The following is a 20,431-nucleotide window of genomic DNA, read 5'->3' as shown; positions in this document are numbered from 1 at the left end:
TTGGGCTTATGGTCACTTTTGCAGGAGTACTTTTCAAAATGAGCTGTGCATTCCTCCGAGAAGTCTACTCTAGTTAAATCGGAGAAGGAAGATGAGTCATTGGGCCGGATTTCTAAGCAAATTAAGTACACAGCTGCATTCATAACTTACACATGCTTTTCTCAGTTGTATGAAAATAGTTAATTAGATGCAGTTACATGTAGAATTAGCCAGCTTGGGGAATTAGGCAGTAAATATATTTTACAAATTAAATTCTGAAGTCCTTTAAAAAACAAGCAGTCCCCCAGGCCCCAAGCAACAAAATCTGAGCACATCCTGAATCTCAAATACTGTGACTAGTGTCTCTGAATTTGTTGTAGGATACCTTTAAGCCTTCAGTGTTGCAAGTGTTTACCTAAAATCATACTTGAACATGCCAAAGTGTTTCCATGGTATTAAAAAACATAGTTAAGGATTCCTTTTTGGATATGTTCTGCCTGACATTATAAAGAGAGAAATCTTTGCTGATTAGAGTATTTGAATTAAGGAATATGTTTTACCTGTTGCTCAGTTGTCCCTAACCAATGTCAAACTCTTGCAGCCTTTCTTGGCTCTCTATCATAGCTCTCTTTCTGCCCAGAGCATTATTATATGTATTTCAACAGCATATCCTTGGTAAGTATATGTTTCAAGGCACAGCACCTGTTTAGTGACATGTGTTGGTGCTCAGATTTAGTAAGGCAGTGGAGCTGTTACACAAATATGTCCAATACAGCAGCCCTTTCTGGATAATTTATTCTGTAAAAGCTTTTTCTGGCATTAGAAAAGAAAAAAGGCAACTTGTAAGGCAGTTGTCTATTCAGTGGCAATGGCAGGCAGCTCAGCAGCAGTAATGACAAAGTTAGTACTCTTGGCCTGAAGTATTTGGTGAGAAAACCCTTCAAATTAGTGTTTGAAGCTGTATCTTGATTTTTGAAAGCAGCTAACTGATTCTTCTGGGGTTTATGTTTTCCTGTCCAGATGGGAGTCTTCTGCAGCCTTCAGTGCAGACAGCTTTTTGTTTTATTCAAGCTTTTGAATCCAATGAAGTTGCGAAACCATTCTTTAGGTTGATTAGCTTTTGTGGTTGGCTGAAAGTGCTGACAGTATCAGTCAGTATTACTCAAAACAATGTATGAATTCAATTAAAACCTTAAAAGCTAAGATACACAGACTTTTTTTAATATCTGTCTTTTTTGGAGAAACAGAAGAAGGCCACTTAGTTGGCAAGTTAAACAAGCCAAACTGAGGAAATAGCAGGAACGTGAAAACTACTAGTTTGATTGGGGGCGAGCAATACAATCCCAGCATATTATTGCTTCCTATATGCTGCCAAAAGTAAGCTAATGTCCTTGATTTTTAAAAAAGCTGTGTAATTATTTCTCGTGGAATATTGCAGTTCATAGTCTTGCTTTTAAAGTAAAGTAGGATTAACTTGTCACTTAAACTCATGTTGTAAGTAATTGTTGGTTTTGATCTTAAGTATTCTCTAAACTGGAAGAATCCATATTTATTACAAAGAAAAAGGACAGTTCTAAGAGTTTCTTCTGCTAATGTTGCTGCTAACAGAAATTTTTCATTATGTCTGTGAAGCTTTAATTTCCAGTGTCTTCCTGTGTGTTTTTTTTAGAGGCAACAGCCGGCCAGAAGACTTTCTTGCTAACTAATAAACTGTTCTGTTTGGTTATGAGTTTTTTCCTAGCTGTAGCTTCCTTTTTAAGCAGACACCATGGAAAAGCTGCTGTCTGCTCTTCTACTTTTAGTCTTAAGAGATACCAGCAGAAAACCGGATGGTGGACCCTGTTATGAGGCTGAACTGGGTCCTAACAAGTCCAACATAGCTTAAACTTGAGTTCTGTTTTCTCCCTTTTTCTCCACAAAACCTTCTGTCTTATGAAGAGAAGATCAACTTAGCATTGACTTTTAAGGAACCGTAAGCTGTTAATCTTAGGAGAAGTAAAGGCCAAAAAGTGGAGATGCAGGGAGCAGCAAGTGATACGACGTGCTCAATCACTGCCAGCCAGTAGTTCTTGGGTCAGGTACTATGAGAGACCCTGCTTCATCAGCTTCAGTCACAGGAATGAGGGAGAAGTAGAGGCCCCTTTCTGTCCTCTGCTAAATTTTCCCTCTTATTTTTCTAAATGAAAGCTGCGATGGTAATTAGTCCTGTCTCCTGAATTTGCGTTAGCTAGGCAGAATTAGTTCCTGCAGGATACTTGGTTGAAAGAATTTGGTAACCAGAAAATGACTGCTCCATTTGGAGTCTCAAGTGAATGTGTGACTTCTCTTCAAGACTATTTCAATGATTTTTGTATTGCTGTGGTCATTGCTGAGTTTCAAAGATACTGTAACTGTAGTAGGCTTCTCCCTGGAACGCAGTCTTTGATTTCCTGGATGGGTCAGGCTTCATGGAGTACTTTGAAGATACCTGATGTGGGAAGAATAAGCAAAGATCTTACTGTGTTGTCATACCAACCACAATTTTTCCCTGCCCTCTTTTGGAGGGGGGATGTAAATTCTGCATAACTTATGAACTTATTTAAACTGAACCATGTTTAAATGTTTCTTAGCCAGCAGCAGTTTTATATTTGCATAAAGGTTTTGGGATCACTTAAGTGTCCCAATTATACCTCTTCACATGATGTTTTTTCAATCCATAACCACTGGATTATGTGAAAACAGGTTAATATCTTAATAAATTACCCTGCTGTGTCTGGAGCGTTCTGAGAATGAGATGTCATTTCTTTTCACTACTAATATAATAATGAAAGGTCATTCTTACATGACAAATCAATGTAGTGAACTGTAGAGAGAATTGCTTCATCCTTTCCCATATTTGACTTTTCCTAGAGGTAGTAAAATACATGTTCCTTTTGGAAAGTGATCTTATTCCCTTACCTGTCTTCCCTCACTTTTAAGGAAATACTCTGAACAGTTCTTGATGCTCTCAAGCGGAAGCAATTTTTCCATCTGGTACAGCTATAGATAGACAAGCTCGTAGCTGCGTCATGTGTGCTTGTCACTTAAATTTCTCTGACACTTTTTAATTGTTCGATGCATTTGCATTTTAAGAATATATTATATGACCTGCCTTTTCATGTTCTTTCACTCCCCAGAAGCACGGTTTCTGTAAGTACAAACATTAGACCAGCAAGCATCTCATTATTTGGACGCTGGCCCATCAATATTTTGATGCAGATTGGATATCTCTTAACTAAAAGGAATAGTTTGTGAGTTAATGTGTCATGAAACAATCCAAGGTGTGCTTTTGCTGGTTGTTGAACAGAGCAAAGTTCAAGTTGAATGGTTTCAGTGGCATCCTCTTAGTATTTAGCGATTCAGAGCCTATTAGGTCCAAGTTTGAACGTTTGTCTAAGCTTTTTATGAAGTGAGGCCTCGGGGACACTAGTCCAGTGAAATCTTTCTCTGAAGAAGTCTCAGGGACAGATCAACAGTGCCAGTTCTTTTTTGGCTTTAATGACAAAATTATTACAAGCTAATATTGTAGTTGTCTGATTTATTGAAAGGAATTGTAGTAAATAAACATGAGATTGACCTGATTTGAGGCCCTGGGACTTAGCAAGCTCTCGGCAACCAGAAAGATGCTGATCAATACCTGAGTTATTTAGATCTTAATTCTCACTAATTTCAGCTTGCTGTTAATCTTACAGACTCTGGCCAACCATTTCTGTATGTGCTTTGAAAAACTAATATTTGATTCTGCAAGTTTTCTTCAGGCCTCCAGTATTCCAGTTAATGAATAATTTATGTTTTGAAGAGTATGAGGCTAGGGAAATAAAATTAATTTAGTTGATTAGAAAACTTGGTCTTGTATGTTTGTGGCAGAAGAGGATCAATGTATATTTGCTGGTAAGAAGAGTGTATCTTAGGTTTTTTTTTTTTCACTCTCCATCATAGCCTAGATAACAAGCTTTAAAAAGATCAGAAATGTGAAAGCAGGAAGCCTTCTGAAAAACAGGCAAAACCCCCCTCTTAAGCTGATACTTATAAGCAGTTTCTCAGCTTCAATTCAGTTGATCTTTCTGTTAAAAAAAAAAACAACCACCAAACTTTGTAACTTCATGTGCTTTGTTGCCGTAAATATGCTTTGAAACTAGCAAATAAACTTTCTCCTGTTTTCCCTTACTTTTGCCTGTCTGTATGGGAATATAAATACTGGTGGGTTTGAGGGTTGAGCGGGGAGACTGTGGGTTTTTGCTTCCCGTTTTTGTGTACTCACTTGGGATTACCTTCTGATGGCTAATGGACAACAGTAATTGAGTAATGCTGCTTTTGAAGTATTTCTTCTAGAAAAACAAGAGGAGATGGCATGTGAAAGTTGTGGTGGTGTGTTTTTTGGTTACCACTTCTGTGTAAACAAGGATGTGGAAAGTATTTTATTAGTTTCTTTTTGTTAGGTAGACCTTTTCAGCAAAACTTCAAGTGCTGTATTTGTGTTTGAGTGCTTATTTCCATGAAGGCACAACTTCATGAATGAGAATTAATAAATCTTTAAATCCAGAAGCATCAATTACAATTCTGTACTTGGCCTCCTGTATAACACAAACTAAAGAATTTTACTTATGACTTCTTTTCCTGCTTAAAAATAAATTGTAGCATTTCTGCTTTTTTTCAAGTACCATGTTTCAAGAGCTGCCCAGGTTCAACCCAGTCTCATGACACTCAAATTTTACCACCTTGAATGCTGGAGAACAGTATTTCCACACAAGCTGAACCTACATGCAGTGGTTTAATAAAAAGGAAAATTACTAGCTAGGTATGGAGTAGAAATAACTCTTTCAGATTGTGGTAAATTCTTCCTGGTAGTTTCAATGTCATTCACTTTAATCCAGTTGCTCAGCTCTCGTGACGTACTCCTGGCTTGCACTCTTATCTGTAGTTTTCATCCAGTGTTGTACAAAAAAACCCCTCTAGATGCTCATGTATGTTTATTTTTGGTAAAGAAAACTGCTTAAAAAAAACCTCTGTGTAAAGCTATTCATGAAATCAAAGGAAAAACATACTGGTAGAAGTTACATTGCTATGCACAGTAAAACTGGTGAAAGAGGGAATGGGTGTTTTGATTTAATTTCAGAGTGCTGGTTTTAGTGCTGAAATACTGGATATTACGAAAAAGGGCTAGCCTTCAATCAACACTTGTGATTATCTTGAATTTTTTACTTTTTCAGGAGGAACACAAAAATTCTCAGGGTGGATTGAGACATAGATCTGTCTAGCCCTTTTACTGGTTAACAGTGGCTTGATCCAGAAATTGAAAAAAGGGAGTCATAAGAAACACAACCTACAATGGGATATTAAGGTAGCTTCCAAAAATGATGTCTTTTCCACTACATGTTTTACAGGTGTGGCTAATCCTAAAGCGTTTGAATTGGTCTTTCACTTTATGTAGCTGCTGACGTTTGAGGAGGAGGAGGAGGTCCAAGATCCTGCTTTTTCAGAGGGAGAGGCTGGTCAATGGCTGGCATCAAGAAAGCCAGAGCGTTTAATACCTGGTCGTGAGGGAGAGGGAAGGAGTTGTCTGTGCCTTCACAGAAATACTCAACTGATCAGATGACAAATGCACTAATATCAGCCAAATGGGTAAAAATCCCAGGCTAGAATAGGAAAACAGAACTGAATGAAATGTCTTCAGACTCACTGGGTCTGTTTTACCTGGACATTTTGGAACAGCGGGAGGGGAGAAGGCACTATTTGAAAAGGAGAGAAGATGACTTGGACCTCACACCTGTTAGAGGAACTGACTCTACCTCTGTGCTGTAGTATTTCAAATGCAAGCTTCCATACTTGATACAATTCTATCTACAGTTGAAAACTACATGAACGCAGCAAATAAAGTAATTAAAAAACCTTAGGAAATTTGATTACAGCAAATCTTCATTCACTTGCAAAGATGTTTTTGTACTGTCTGCTGCCCTTTCAAAGTAGAGTTCAGCAAAAGACAAAGGTTCAGCTATTTAAAAATCTGATTCTTAGTCACTATGAACGCATCCTTAGGGTGCGTGGCTATGTCCCCGTACTCTGCCCTTTTCTGAATGGTGCCACAGGGCCTCGCTGGGAGCCTCTCCTACAGCACTGAAGTTCCACAAACCTCCTTAGTATTTCTGTACCCCTTTCATATGTCATTTGTGATCTCATCCCACTGTTTCACTTACCTGCCTTAATTTCCCAGATCATTACGGATAAATCTCCATGACGAAAAGTCTTCTGTGCCCCTCTGCCAATGCAGCTTAGGAAGTCTAGCAGTGAGGGTGGCATGTATGCATACGCACGCTAGCACTTTTCTTGGATCATTTTACAGGGAAGTGCTGGGAGCAAGGAGCAGACGAAGGTATGTCTCCGAGATCTTGTATCATGACTGATATCCTGCCAAGCTGCTCTGGTCGGTTCCTGTCCCATGCACAATAACAAAGCCTAACGTGGAAAGCATAGCCGGACTACTTGTGGATGAGTTCCCATTGATTAATTCCAGACCTAAAGCTCAGATTTATGGTAGTGCAAATATACTTGCTCTGGCTATCTCCTGAATTAGAAACATTAACTTTTTTTTTTTTTAATCCCCTGGGTTGGGAAGCTTGAGTTTTGCTGAATTCAGCATCCTGAAAAGACAACAGTATCACGTGTCCTTAATTCTGTACAAAGGTTTTTCTAGTCATGGAATAATTTATAGTGATATTGGGTAGAGTCAGCTCTTTGAGCAATTTCCCATGCGTTTGAGAGTAAATACAGTTTAAAAACTTTCTTTTTCTTTTTTTAACTTTATAATTTGTTAGACAGCAAATTTAATATCTACTCACTCCTGCTGGGTCGATGGCACCTTTTTCTTCCTGAGTTTTGGATGATTGATTGCTCTGAATAAAGTTAAGCTTCATGGTAGGTTTAGGAAGACTATTTTAATAAAATCAACCACAAGTTAAATAATAAAAAGGGTATGTGAGAGGCCACATAACAAAAACACACAACTTGACAAATTAAACAAGAACTCTAGAATTTTTTAGATGGATGATGTTTTTCATGGTCTTAGGAGAAAATTACTGGAGCACTTTGTATAACATTAGAAATTATCCAGTCAGTTGTCCCCAGAAGCATATTGCTGCTGCACAATGAGCTATATTTCATGCTCTAGAACAGACCTAATCTGACAAGATTCAGTTTAGGATCACTGCAGTCACTGCAGAGATATTTACCTAGTGGTTCACTTTGCTAATTGCAGTCATTTTCCAGAGGATAAACTCACTGCAGCAGATTATATTAACTGGACGAGTCCAGACCGGAACTTTAGCATGAAAAGGTCGTGTAACTGTCAGCACAACAAAATCCACGAGGTGATTTGAAGTTTGTTATTAACCCACATAGTAAAACAGAAATAGCTTTATTTTATTGATAGGTAATCCTATTTTGCTTGAGCTGCTGTAGAGGAATAATGAATAGATAGAAGAGGTGGTATTTGTGTACTGTAGAAATGCCGCTGATAAGAACAGTTTCAGTAAAGTGATACTGGATTTGCTATAAATGACAAATGTTAAGTAACACTTGCTATGTCTTTCTGGCTTCTTTGTCCTGCTCCAAAACCAGATGTTGCGGCAGTTGACACTAGGCTTTCTATAAGTTATTTGCTCATCCTTCAGCTGTTTCCCCAACAGTATGGTGATACCCCCTCTCAGTATCCACTTTACAAGTTCTTTCTAACTGTCATTCCGAAGTACATATAATTCCAATCAATATTCAGTGTATTTTAACTGTGATCACAATAAAGGGTGCCCTGAATTCTCTTAAATAAGTGTACTGAGGTAGATTTTTCTTAAAATGGCAAGAAAACCTCTGAACCATGGGCATGTTTAAATCTTCATGCCACTACAGACTGTCTAGATAGCTCATCAATATCTGGCGTGCAAAAGATTTATTCCTGTGATGCTCAGTATGTGGTATAACAGCACGGTAGTACTGTAAAATCATTTCAGAAGCGTGAGAGGAATCCACTGAAAACTTTAACAGGAGCAAGTCTCTACAAAAAGCCTAATATGCAGGAGAAAGTAGTAAGTAATGAATTGACGTTGTTCATAAGCTCAGGGATTTATGTTATTGTAATTGGGAGTTACATGGAGAAGGAACGGTTGAGATGATCATAAAAGGAATGTTAATTCTGTATTTTAAAGGTGGGCGCAAACGTCTGTAGATCTATTTAAAACTTGCCAGTCTAAAAATTTTGACTGCAAATAAATAAGACTCAAGGAGGAGGTCTTTAAAACAGCCAAGACCTAGGTTGTAACATTTTTAAATGAACAGGGTGCAACAAAAATTGTTAAATGGCCATGGTAAAGACTTCAGGTCGTGATTGTTTTAAGGTAGAGGAAAATCAAGCTTCAGACTGGCAATAGGGTGGCTTTGGCTGAAGTCCCGCTGTGGGGAATAGGGAGATGTGAGGCTGATGAAACAGGTTGCCTGTTGTAATGTTGTCGCTGTGACTTGTGCACTGCAACTCTTTTGTCATGCAGTTATGTTATGAGGAATGTATATGTGATAAAGATATGTTTGAGTCTTACAAGTAATACAGTATATAAATAGTCTTGAAAATGGGTAAAAATCGTGTAAATAGTGATTCCCCAGAAACAAAATGGTAGGGCTCTGGGTTTTGCTCGTGAGGACTGCTAAGTGAAAACACAATATACACAGCATGCATCCCTTCAAGCACCTGGTGCTTGGAGGTAAAATTCTAGTGACTTTGTTTTAGTATAATTGCTTTTGAATCTTTAAGCCAATGTAAAGTGGCTTTTTATGAGAAAAATTCTGGGTGTGTATCCCTGTGCGTGCAGTCAAAAGGCAGGAGAAATTTGCAAGAGAAATAGGAACTCAGTAAAATAATCTTCATAAAGTTTAGCATGGTGGAATTTCTGATCTGTGTGTATTGGGAAATGAGTCTCCAAGAATTTAGCCTATCAAATACCTGATGCGTAAGATTGTGTCTTTGAAGGCTGCATGTCATGTGTAGAGATGGAAGCAGTGACCTGTACCGTTATTCAACCCTTTCCACAGTAAGATCCTGTTTTTACTTACAATTTACTCAAATTGCAGTAATTGAGGCTGAAATTTTCCAGGAAACTGCAGGCAAGGAGGAGTTGTGATGTCAACACAGCAATAAAACCACACTAAATTCCTTGCAAAATCAGCTCCTGAAAACATGGAGACTTTTGCCCGTCTTCATTTCTGTGTGCGCCAGTTTTCGCTTGGAGGGATGGTATTTGCTACTTGATGTTATTAAGATAAATCCATGCATGTTTGTGTAGCATTCTGTTATTACGCTGATTAGTGGTATGATAAAGCCCTGAGGAAATAAAAAACTTTGCATGCAGTGTATTGTTTGGGTACGGGTTGAAACGAAGCCTAGCTAAGGCTAGAATTGAAAGCATCATGGAGCAGTGGTATCAACCTTCCTATCTGCCGACTGAGGCAAGCCTGAGCTCTGCACCTGTAGCGCTGCCGCAAGTCATCGGATGCTCTCAAAGCAAGTCCTGGCACTACCGAAGAGTCATCACGTTTGCGTGCATTTAAGAATATCCTCCTCATTCTTCTTATCTCTTTGTTTTTTCATAGTGAGTGTTGAAAAAGTGGAGTTAAAGGGACTGACACACAAGAAGAATGAAAGAAATGTTGAGTATTCCTTTGAGGTAAGTTTTTGTGATTGGTTTTTGTTTTACTATGAAAGAAGGGAGGATAATACTTAAGGAGGAGTTAAATTTTCAAACCTTATTTTTAGATCCCAGAAACTGGTCTAGTGGAGCTCCGTGGGGATAGAAGCTAGTCATATTGTATAATCGATGATTTGGAAGTAGTCATAAATTGCTGTTGATGAACATTTGTGGACGATGCAGAGTGGGACACAGGCAAAATAAAAATATTCACTCTAATGGAGCAGGTTGTGGCAAAGTATATATTTAGGGGGAAAATACCATACCATGCTTACAGAACGGGTATCTATGTGCTGGAATGCAGAAGCTAGAGAAAATTTAAGTCTTCATCTGGCCAAAGAGAATTTAGACTCCTAGGTCAGTGTTGCACGTATGGGAAAAGAGGTAGGACGGTCATTTATCTTTGCATTTGGCATTGAGGGGAGTGTGAGACTGTGGCATATGGTTCAGGTGTTACTGGTTTTACAAGGGGTGTTGAAGAATACAGAAAATAGCTATGGAAATTATTCAAGGCTTGAGGAAAAAGGCCATGTAGTGAGAGAGTTAAAAGAACTGGACTGAAAGATGACTTTGAGTATCATATAAAAGCGTTTTCAAAGGGAAGAAAATATTTTATGGTAAAGGGAGCGTTAATCTAGCAGGGAAAGGCATAACGGGAACCGTTGTCTGAAAATTGAAGCCAGACTAATTCAAACTGGAAGTGAGACTAGTTTCTTTGTAATGAGAGTGGTTAGCCACAAGCTGCTAGGAGAAGTGGCTTTCCCCCGTTTTTACACAGCTTTTGCAGGTTCGGTCATTGCTCACAATTTCTGTGGAGGGATGACTTCATTCTGTGAAACCTTGTGTTAATAGCAGAGGCTGGATTCTGGGTGCTGGCGAGAAAGAATGACAAACTGCTTTTCTCCCATCTAGTTGGAACAACGTATTCCAAAATTCAGAATGCAAAGCCCAGAAAATGTCTTTGGTTTACTTAATGAGGCAACAGAGCCAAACAGTTGGTGAGAAAAGGAGAACCCGAAAGAAAATGGACAGTAGAATTTCAATTATCTACAACTTTTACCCAAAAAAAAAAAAAAAAAAAGTTTTTCTTTAAAACTACCTCCAAGATAGAGCATCGGTTCAGCATCTTGTTGTGATGTTGACAGCATTAACCTCTGCATGACTTGATTCATGGATAATGTTCTGAATTTTCTGAATCCCATGATTGTTCCAAATGTCATCAATATTAGAAAGGATTTTTTCAAGGGGTTTTAAAAATGTTTATGAAGTGTGCAGTTGTCTGGACTCCAGTTACGTATTAGTATCTTGTGAAACATCTTTTCCTATTATAAATTTTTCTGTAAATACCAGAAACTACTTTTACCAGTATTTCACTTGACAGTTTGTAACTGAAAGAACAGTACATAGTTTAGCTGAGCTAATAAATTGCTGTTTGCTGGGTTAGAAACCCAACTATTAAATGTTTTGTTTAGTAGCTTGGGAATAGAAGGTCAATAGATGGAGCAGTTTAGTGTTTTCAGCATCGCTTGGCAATGCTATTCCCCCCTGCATTTACAGTTCACATTATTGTTTTGTAAGTATTGAAAATTATAACAAGTTAGCAAAACATAAGTCGTAACAAACGTTGGGTTATTACAAAACTAGAAAGAAAGAGAAATTTATCCTATATTTTCTGAGATTTCTCATTAATTTAAAGAACTATTAATTTATCACAAACTTTAAAAAAACAAACAAAAAACCCCACAGGCTTTGTAAAACCAGAAACTGCTTAAGCTTTCTTTCTTCTTTTCTTTTTTTTTTCCCCTTACTTTTTGTGTAACAGCTCTGCAGAGAGGAAATTCCTCCATTATGTAATGTATTTTGAAATACTCTCCTCTCGCCAGTCTTTTTGGCAGCATTCTGACGGCTGGAAAAACTTTGTGTATGTTTTCAGTTGTCATTGAAACTAGTGTCATGTGAGAAGATGGCCTCCTGATTCTTAAACACATAAAACCAGCTTCTTCCCCTATAGAAGTGCTGAAGATCCATATGCCTTCCAAACGCTTGGAATAGATATCTTAAGTCTGAAGGGACTTCTCATCCGCCAGTCTCATGCTGATATTCTTTGTGCCAAGAAATCCTGCCTTTTGGCTCAGTTAAACTAATCATCTACCGCCCAATAAATGCCTCTGTATCTAAGAATGTAATGACTTAATGCAGAAAGCGTATGGGAAGAGATACTGAACTATTCCCCTTTCCTAGGGCATATACAAGATGGTGTCTAAAGAGCGTAGCTAGAGCAGTAACCGCGGGTTTCATTTCTAAGGTTTTGCCTTTTTTTGCAGTGGGGTGATTTGCTGCCATCTTCAACTTTGCATGGCATATGGAGTTGATTAATTATAAATAGGCACTGTTGTGCTGTGGTGAGTTGTTCATATTGTACATCAGTCTACAAACCAGCTGTTTTCTTTAACAATAATAAGAAAAAAAAATTTCCATTACTTAGTAGTCTGTTCCTTAATACTGGATGTCTGCAGTGTGCAATGGCTGTGTAAACTATGAAGTGCTTTTTTAAGCATTCAGAATAGTTGTTAAGTATAATAACAGCAAGAATCGGGCAGCGAGGGAGGAATGAGTAATAGTTACTTGTGCACAAAAAGTTTTTCCTTATTGATGTCACACCTTACAAACTTTCTTGCATTCTGTGGGAGACATTTGATACCTATTATTGATCTTTTGGAACCAAACTTAAATCCCTGACTATTTGTTACTAAACTGAATGCTTTTTACTTCTTAAGGTCCTGTGGTCTGATTCTTCAGTGACGTTGGTAACCAAATCTTCCACTGAAGTGACTGAATTTATTTCAAAGGTAAAGGCAATATGAAAAGTACTTTGAAAACGGAGAGATGTTTTTTCCATATATGTAATTTTGTTCAGTGACATTTTTCAAAATCTACTGAGGTGATATAGATATAGATCGAATTTCATAAAATGTTTGACTTATAAATTGCTGTGCCTTGAATCTCATATGAGTAACAAGTCTTCTTTTCGCTTATTGTTTGTAATATCCTCCACCTTTAGCTGTCTCAGCTGTATCCAGAAGAAAACTTGGAGAAATTCATTCCTTGCCTAGCTGGTCCAGATTCATTTTACCTAGAACGGAACCACATGGACCTGGAATCGGACCTTAGGTATGCTGGGTTTTTGTTGTTGTGGTTTTTTATCTTGACACATGAATTTTTTCACCAAGTGGAAGAAAGAAACAGGAAATAGAAATATTCTTTTCATATTCTAAATTACTTTCAAGAAATTAGAGCCTGATCCTAAGCATTATTTCTTGATGTTCTACTAATTCCAGTGAATAAGAATTTTTCAGGAATTCTTTCTTCAGATATACATATGGTAATAATATTCTGCGTTAAGCTTCCTGGAGAATTGACATTTCCTCATTCCTTGGTAAAAACAAATAGAGGATCATTGGCTTTGCAGAAACTTGGTTTAGGCTCAAAAAATAGCCAAAACTGCTTTAAAAAAACCCCCAAAACTCAGGAAAAAATAGTTGCCTGAATAGTCATCCTTCTGTATTGAGGGATGGGTTGTGGGGATTTTTTTTTCCCCCTACCCTTTCACAGAGTTTTCTATTGTCTCAGTTGTTTTAGGTTGTTGTGGTGTTTGTTTTACTTTAATTTTAAAAAGGTAGGTATATATATATTATAGCCATTAAATTTTTGGAAGCCATTAACAGCTAAGAAATTTTTGAAGCCTTAGATAGTACCTCCTCACATTATCACAAATCACCTGGCCATTATCTAATCTACAACAGCCTTTTAAAAATCATCATCTGTGGCAGGTCACATCAGTTCTCTGTTTCTAAATACTGAAATGCTTCTGCTAGGAGAATTTGAGGGACTAAAAGTATTTTCAGCTACTACTGTCTTTATCTATGCAAAGTATTAAATGACATTTTAAAATAGTAATTGACTTTTGTTAAGAGCTTCTGCTAAACACCTATTTTGCCTAAGTCGAGACAGACTTTTGTCCCCCATTGGCAGAGCCACAGTGGATATTGTTTTTCCATAGTCGGAGCCAGCAGGTGCATGCCTCAATTATTTTTCATGGCAAACAGCGTTAACATTTCAAACGGTCCCTTCTGTGCTTTGAGGATCACAGCCTATCGACGAGAATTAGAGAGGGTGAGAGAGAATGCATGTTGCTGCTGCTGCTGCTGTTTAGCTAGCAACAGTCTCTACAAATCTGGGTTAATAGAACAGCAATCTGCGTTTACACAGCAACGGTTGTATCTTTGGAGCAGCAGAAGAAGCTGCTTTGTTAAGTGCTACGTATTTGAAAAATTCAGAAATGGAGCTGGGATTTTTCAAGGTGGAAAGCACATTTGAGTGTGTGTATAGTTGAATTATTTTTTACTCAAAGACTTTTTAAAAATGACGAATACAAAGATATGGTCAAAACGCTCTCTTTTTTTAACAACTCTTTATACCTTTTCAAATCTGTAGAAGATTTGGCAAAAGGCAGCCAAGTTTGCATAACAACAAGAAGTCTAGTCATGTTGATAGAACACACTTTACACATTGCTAAGTTTGAGGAGATTGCCATTTTTTCCCCCAAAAGAGGCACAGCAATCCCAGGGAAAATGTGACATAAGTTTTACAGCCTTTTTCCCTACACTGCCAGACTCTGCATCTGCTGTTTATCTCAAAGAGGAGAAAATTAAATAACAGATAGATCTATATTTTATGGTCTTCATGAATTTGAAAGGAAATTTTCAAGTTTATATTTGAACATTATCTGCCTTACAAGTGTTCTGTGTTCCTAAATTAAGCATCTTTACTGAAACACTAAACAGAGTGAAAGCAACACAATGGTAACGTGTTTAAGTAGTAGTCAGGATAAGAATATCCATACATTTCGAGTCTACTTTGAATCAGATTTGTGTGGTGTTATTAATTTGAAAGGTCTTTTATGTTTTAGTTTCAAAATTTCAAATTTGATGTCAAAATTTCATGTACCGTCTACAATCATGATTGCATAGGCAGCTGCAAATCAACTATAACAGAATGGGGGGATTTGTTTGCTTTTGATGAACATGCAGGTATTTGGCACCATTACCTTCCCATGTGGTGAAAAATGACCACGTTAGAAAGTTCTTCAGCACTTCATCTCCTTCACAGCAACTTCAGAGTTCAAGTAAGTTTAAATAAAGTGCAAAAATGAATTTTTAGTACTGATGTACGTTTCATAAACCGATGCCATTTGTAACTTCTGCTCCCTGTTTTTAGATCCTGGCAACCCCTCCCTTTATAAAGTAGGAACTACGCTGGGAACATCTGGAAGGTGAAATATTTGTTTTGTCTACATTTGTTCTGGTTAGTTGCAAAACCCCATTATGTAGGTAATTATCTGTCTCCCCTTGGGGATTTATTTCAGTCTACACTTTCATATTCATCTGTAGAAGATTCTAAGAAATTCTAGCCTTAGTGTGTGGTCTGCCCACAACAGACAAATGGTGAGAATATTGGTGTAAGGTACGAGCATTCCTAGTGTTGTCATTTGTTCATTCTTTAAATGCCTTAAGAAAACACATCTTACAATAATAATTGCAAGAGCTCAGTATGGGTAATTGCTTGAAGAAAAGTTTTGTAGTGAGTTGATCGCAAAGACAACAAAACTTAGGTAACAGACAGTTGGCGAGTCAAAATATAACATGATATAATTACTGGAAATGGGAGACAGAAGTCAACTTCAGCTTCAAAATTAAAGCATATAAAATGTAATTACCATTGGACCAAACTTTCTAGCGTTGTGACGGAATCTCTCATCATTGACGGTTATGAAATCAGCAGTGGCTCTCTTACCCTAAGAAATGTGTATGTTCAGGGAAGAATTTAGGGAAACCTTTTGACCAGTGTTACATGGGAGGTGAGATCAGACAATTGCAGTGTTGTGCTGGCAGTAAAACCTATGAACACTTGTTCTAAGCGGCGTTTCTCAAAACATTTAAAGCTGTAACTACTAATTGGCATCAACACTTCAATGTTGAGCTGTGGTGATGGATGATTTCTTTGTGATCCGCTGCTTACTGCGTAAGTCGTAATGGTCTCAGTCATATCCTTAAAAGGAATAATGATCATCCGAATTGTAGGCACAGATCTGGTCATCCCTAGTATAAGTCTTCGTGGGCAAAGGGAGACTAGAGGATCTCCGAAAGGGTTTTTTCTCTCTACAGCATATTTGAATGTCTCCTTGCACAGCAGGGGTTTTCCTTTCAGAGGGAGGAAGGAGACCTCTTCCAAGAGAGGTAGAAGTCAGCCTTGGGAAAAGAAGGAAAGAAATTCTCTTGCCTTTTGTTAGGATTTAACTCGGAGCTCATTCTCTTAAGAGGCAATTTTCATTTTCTCCAACGAAAACCAGAACCCTCCAAGGAGCCAATATTGTGGGTTATTTTGCCACTTCCACATGTAAAAAAAAATTCCACAGGATTATATTTGGGCTTCTTTTCTTCTTTTTAATAATGCAAAGCTGAACCACAGCCATTCTCTCTAAACCTTTTTTAAATCACAGAGAAGTAGTAGAACATACATTGTTTGTGATTATAGAAGGAAACCTCTGCTTAAGCTGAAGATAAGGCTTACTATTTGCTGTAAACTGCACTGGTTTATTGTGCTATTGAACAGCATAGGTACAAATCTGTAACTTGGATCAAACAGTGCAGGTTTTACCAGAAATCCTGGAAGTGGTAGATTTGTATGGCCGAGTAGCTGAACTCTGGGTGACACAGGTTCAATGTGCTAAATCAAATTACGTTACTATTTTGCAGACCTATATGTGGAGTGGCTGGCATTCAGTCTTCTCAGAATCACGTTCAGCACTCGGCTGCTGCTCCCGTTGCACTACCCCACTGTTCCCACGCAGGAGGTACTGGCTCATCGCTGGCCTATCGCACCCAGATGGACGCCTCTTCTTCACCCATGTTAATGTCTTCCAGTCCACAGACCCCTCAGACACAGGAGCAAAATGGGATCTTAGACTGGCTCAGGAAACTGCGGTTGCACAAATACTATCCTGTCTTCAAACAGCTCACAATGGAGAAGGTAGGGCAGTAGATTAAGAAAAGGGAGCCAGCTTTTAAATTATCCTTATATTCTTTAGCGCGGAGAGAGAGGCTGCAAGCATCTGCATTGAGAACTGTAGAAGTTATGGGCAAGTGCTGTGAAGGTTTGCACTCTCTTGAAGCAGTAATATTTTGATGAAAACCTTCTTCCTATTTTCGATCTGTGTTGTGTCCGGGGCCTGGGCTGTTCGACAGCTGCCGCCTGTTTCAGAATTCTTCACCGAATGCTTGAAGATCCAACTTACATGCTGTCTTAGGGGCTCTGCTTTGGCTCCCTGTTCACCCCTTTGATGTGCAGTAGATAACTAAAATTTGTTGGGTGTTTTTTTTTTTTATTTCTGCTTCTTGATTGATTTTTTTCTCCCAAAATATTTGGCTATCCTTATTTTAAAAAATAGATTTACAGAGATTTCTGTCATAAACATAAGTGTGTGCACGTACCTGCAAGTGAGCGTGAGGCTTTTGTTTTCTGCAAAAATTCTGGTGGAAAAATAATCGCTTAAGTATTTGCATAGTAAGAGTCACGAAGGATACCGATGTGTGCTGGATTTTACCTAAATAGAATACTTTTACAGCATTTACCCAGCTCCATCTGTAAAATTCATGTCCTCTTACTGTCTTTTAGCCTTGAACGCCCTCCAGTGGACTAAGTGCTTAGGTTGAGCCAGGTCTAAATTGGGATGGCTTTGTGCTGGTTGTAGTATGTTGTATGTATTTAATTATAATCTTGTGACCAGAGTCTTCTGATTTTATTTTCTTCGTTATGTGAGAGGAAATATATAGTGTTTTTTTCTTTAATCAAGTAGCAAAACTGTGCATATTCTAGTGTGTTTTAAAGAAGCATGTATTACTATTCATACTTCGCTGGCTTTAATTTTCATTACATTATATTATAAATGTGTCTATTTTCATAGTCTATGTCTATATTTTATTATAAAATTTAATTTTGGAGTATATTTTCCAATTAAACTGATGAGATGACTGCTCATGGATTTCTGTGTTAAATGACACAACTAGGAAAACTAGAGTGATTTTTTAAGAGAACCAGATCCTTAAACTCATTTACAGCACAAAGTTCTATTTTAATATGTATACGGATTACTTAATCTTTATTGTGAATGGTTAATATAAGCACACACCTAATTAAATTTAATCTATGGATGTTCTTTCTTTCATTCCAGTCCCCCACACTTTTATTCTACTCTGATTCTATAATTTAAAACTGGAGTAGAGAGCTTCTTTGAATTAACATATGTTTAAAAAATGGCTTTAAAGTTGCCTTTCAGAATTGATCTCTACTGAAAATGTAAATAAGAATATTTCAGGCTGTAAAACTAAGCACACGTTTTTTCTTTACAAGTTTCTGAGTCTTACTGAGGAAGATCTGAATAAGTTTGAATCCCTCACCATGGGAGCAAAGAAGAAGCTCAAGACCCAGCTAGAGCTGGAGAAGTAAGTGGCGGGAAAAAACTGTCTTTTTAAGGTCATAAGGTATTTAATGCAAGTTTTACAATGGTCTTTGCTTTCCGGACCATAAACCTACCAGGATTCCCACCTGTAAATACGCATAATGCTTATCTCCCTTCCTCTGCAGTTGTGTCAGTTACTTTGAAAAGCTCTTGAAACGGAGGCTTATTAGATAATATTTAGTACTTACTGGTTTACTGTTGCCTGTTAGGGTTGTAATAAAGATAACGAAATGTAAAGAATTTGTGAACTCTGTTTTAAAAGGATATTGCTACCCAATCGTAACATAAAGGCCTGTCTTCACCTGTCACGTTGACAGCTCTTCTAAGGAGGGGGACGTTTTAAAAATAATTTACAAAAGATACATACTGTTTGTTGCTTAGGGGTTTTTTTAACTTGTGTAATAGGTATTGTGAAGCAGGTGTGCGAAGCCCATTTAGATTTTGGGCTTACCACCTACCTGAGCTTCATGGGGTAGGAGGGAATCAGGCAAGCAAGCCACTGAGCTGTAGGGTTTGCAAGCTCAGGTGATGCACACACAAAGTCAGCATGCCCAGCAGGACTTTTTCTTCGTAAGACCTGACAATTTTTTGGCTTCCAGTCAGTTTAGACGGAGCCCAGGTACTTTGAGAGCTTCCTTGGTGTCCCGTGGTGACCCAAACCAGCTGTGGCAGCCGCTCAGGCTTCTGCTGTCTGCCGGAGCTGGGGTGCAGGTTGCCAGATGATACCTGTGCAGGATCTGGACTTCTAACTTCATATGAGGACAAAGCACTGAAAGTCAGGGCTGTCGCAGGTAACCCTGGTCTCAGGAAGATCACAGCTTTATGTGGTGAAGGTGATATAAAGAAGGCCAGTGCTCTGTGCAATATTAATAGCCCTTTGGAGAAACTGATGCAACAGATTGTCCTATTTTTTGTATCTCCACTTAGAGGGAAATGTTTATTCTGAAGCTACTGCGGTTACTTAAAAAGCAATTAAAAAATCCAAATCCATGCCCATTTATCAAAGCTCCTTGACAGCATTTTTCATCAGTCTTAGTTTTCCCAGAGTGTGTTTGCAAAATGAAAACTTGGGACTGCATTTGGCTTCTCTTTGGTTTTGGTGTGCACGGCTAGGTTTGGGACGCGCTTACGTAATGTGTGATAGAATTTAGTCACCATTTGGTGATGTTTGACCTTGTACAAAGAAGAGCGTTAGCATTGTAATCAGATGGCAAACAGTCCAAATGTAACTGCTGGCAAGAAGCTATGGTCAAGATTGATGTCGTTTCCAAATGTCTCCATTTGAAATTAGCATAGCATTTAGTGGATTATTTAGTGGGCTTTGTCTGCTTCAGTTTCATTCAGATATTGATTGATCTATTGTTGTGCTTTAGCCAGTTTTGGTTCTTCATACCTTTCTCCATCACTCTATAGAGAAAAATCGGAGAAACGGTGCCTAAACCCCACAACACCTTCTTCAGTTACCAGCAGCGGTGTGGCAAGGGTTCCCCCTACTACGCATGTAGGGCCTATCCAGAGTATTCGTGGCAACCATGCTGCAGGTAAGAAAGAGGAGCAGAGGACGCTGCTGTACTCTCGGGGCTGAATATGTCCTTGCACAAGAGCAAGCTCATTGTGCTTTTTCACCAGCCTGTCATAAGCTTTATCTTCCAAAATGCCATCGGCTTAATAGGGAGCAATCAAAAAGTCTGATTCCTGTGTATATGGAGTGCAATAAAAAGTAGTTGCCTCTTCACGGCTTGTGTGTGAATGGCTAGCTGCACTGGTCAGCGACCGTTACGCCTCCAGAGTCCTGCTTCTTAGCCGGTGCATATCTCTGTAAATCTTGAGCATCGCTGTATGTTAGATGGTGTCGTGAAACAGTTGTAATTAGGTCCTCTCAAGTAGGTGTTACCCCTCTTGTTTGCATTCCCTGATTGCTTGCATACCCTTTGTCTGCAGAGCTGCGAGTGGATGTGGATCAGCCAGCCCATCCACTGCCCCGGGAGGGCAGCTCTTCCGAGTACTCCAGCTCTTCTTCCAGCCCCATGGGGATCCAGACAAGGGAAGAGAGCTCAGACAGCGCCGAGGAGAATGAGAGACGTAAGCAGAAACAACCAAAGGGTGTTGCCCAGCTTTGTCTAGTGAAGCA

The 20,431-nt window shown here is 38.5% G+C and overlaps 1 protein-coding gene across 1 annotated transcript in view; it reads left to right on the top strand.

The window, feature by feature from the left end:
- Nucleotides 1–20,431, top strand: part of ZCCHC14 (zinc finger CCHC-type containing 14) — a 55,931-nt gene that overhangs the window by 28,638 nt on the left and 6,862 nt on the right. Inside the window, exons 3-11 of the mRNA XM_075510975.1 lie at nucleotides 9,628–9,701; nucleotides 12,500–12,571; nucleotides 12,784–12,893; nucleotides 14,813–14,907; nucleotides 15,000–15,054; nucleotides 16,538–16,811; nucleotides 18,192–18,283; nucleotides 19,714–19,841; nucleotides 20,242–20,382. Coding sequence (XP_075367090.1) covers nucleotides 9,628–9,701; nucleotides 12,500–12,571; nucleotides 12,784–12,893; nucleotides 14,813–14,907; nucleotides 15,000–15,054; nucleotides 16,538–16,811; nucleotides 18,192–18,283; nucleotides 19,714–19,841; nucleotides 20,242–20,382 — 1,041 coding nt within the window. The remainder of the gene's footprint in view (nucleotides 1–9,627; nucleotides 9,702–12,499; nucleotides 12,572–12,783; nucleotides 12,894–14,812; nucleotides 14,908–14,999; nucleotides 15,055–16,537; nucleotides 16,812–18,191; nucleotides 18,284–19,713; nucleotides 19,842–20,241; nucleotides 20,383–20,431) is intronic.

This window comes from Mycteria americana, chromosome 8 (assembly GCF_035582795.1).
Source record: "Mycteria americana isolate JAX WOST 10 ecotype Jacksonville Zoo and Gardens chromosome 8, USCA_MyAme_1.0, whole genome shotgun sequence".
Lineage (NCBI taxonomy): Eukaryota > Metazoa > Chordata > Aves > Ciconiiformes > Ciconiidae > Mycteria > Mycteria americana.
This window is presented reverse-complemented; position numbering and strand designations above follow the sequence as displayed.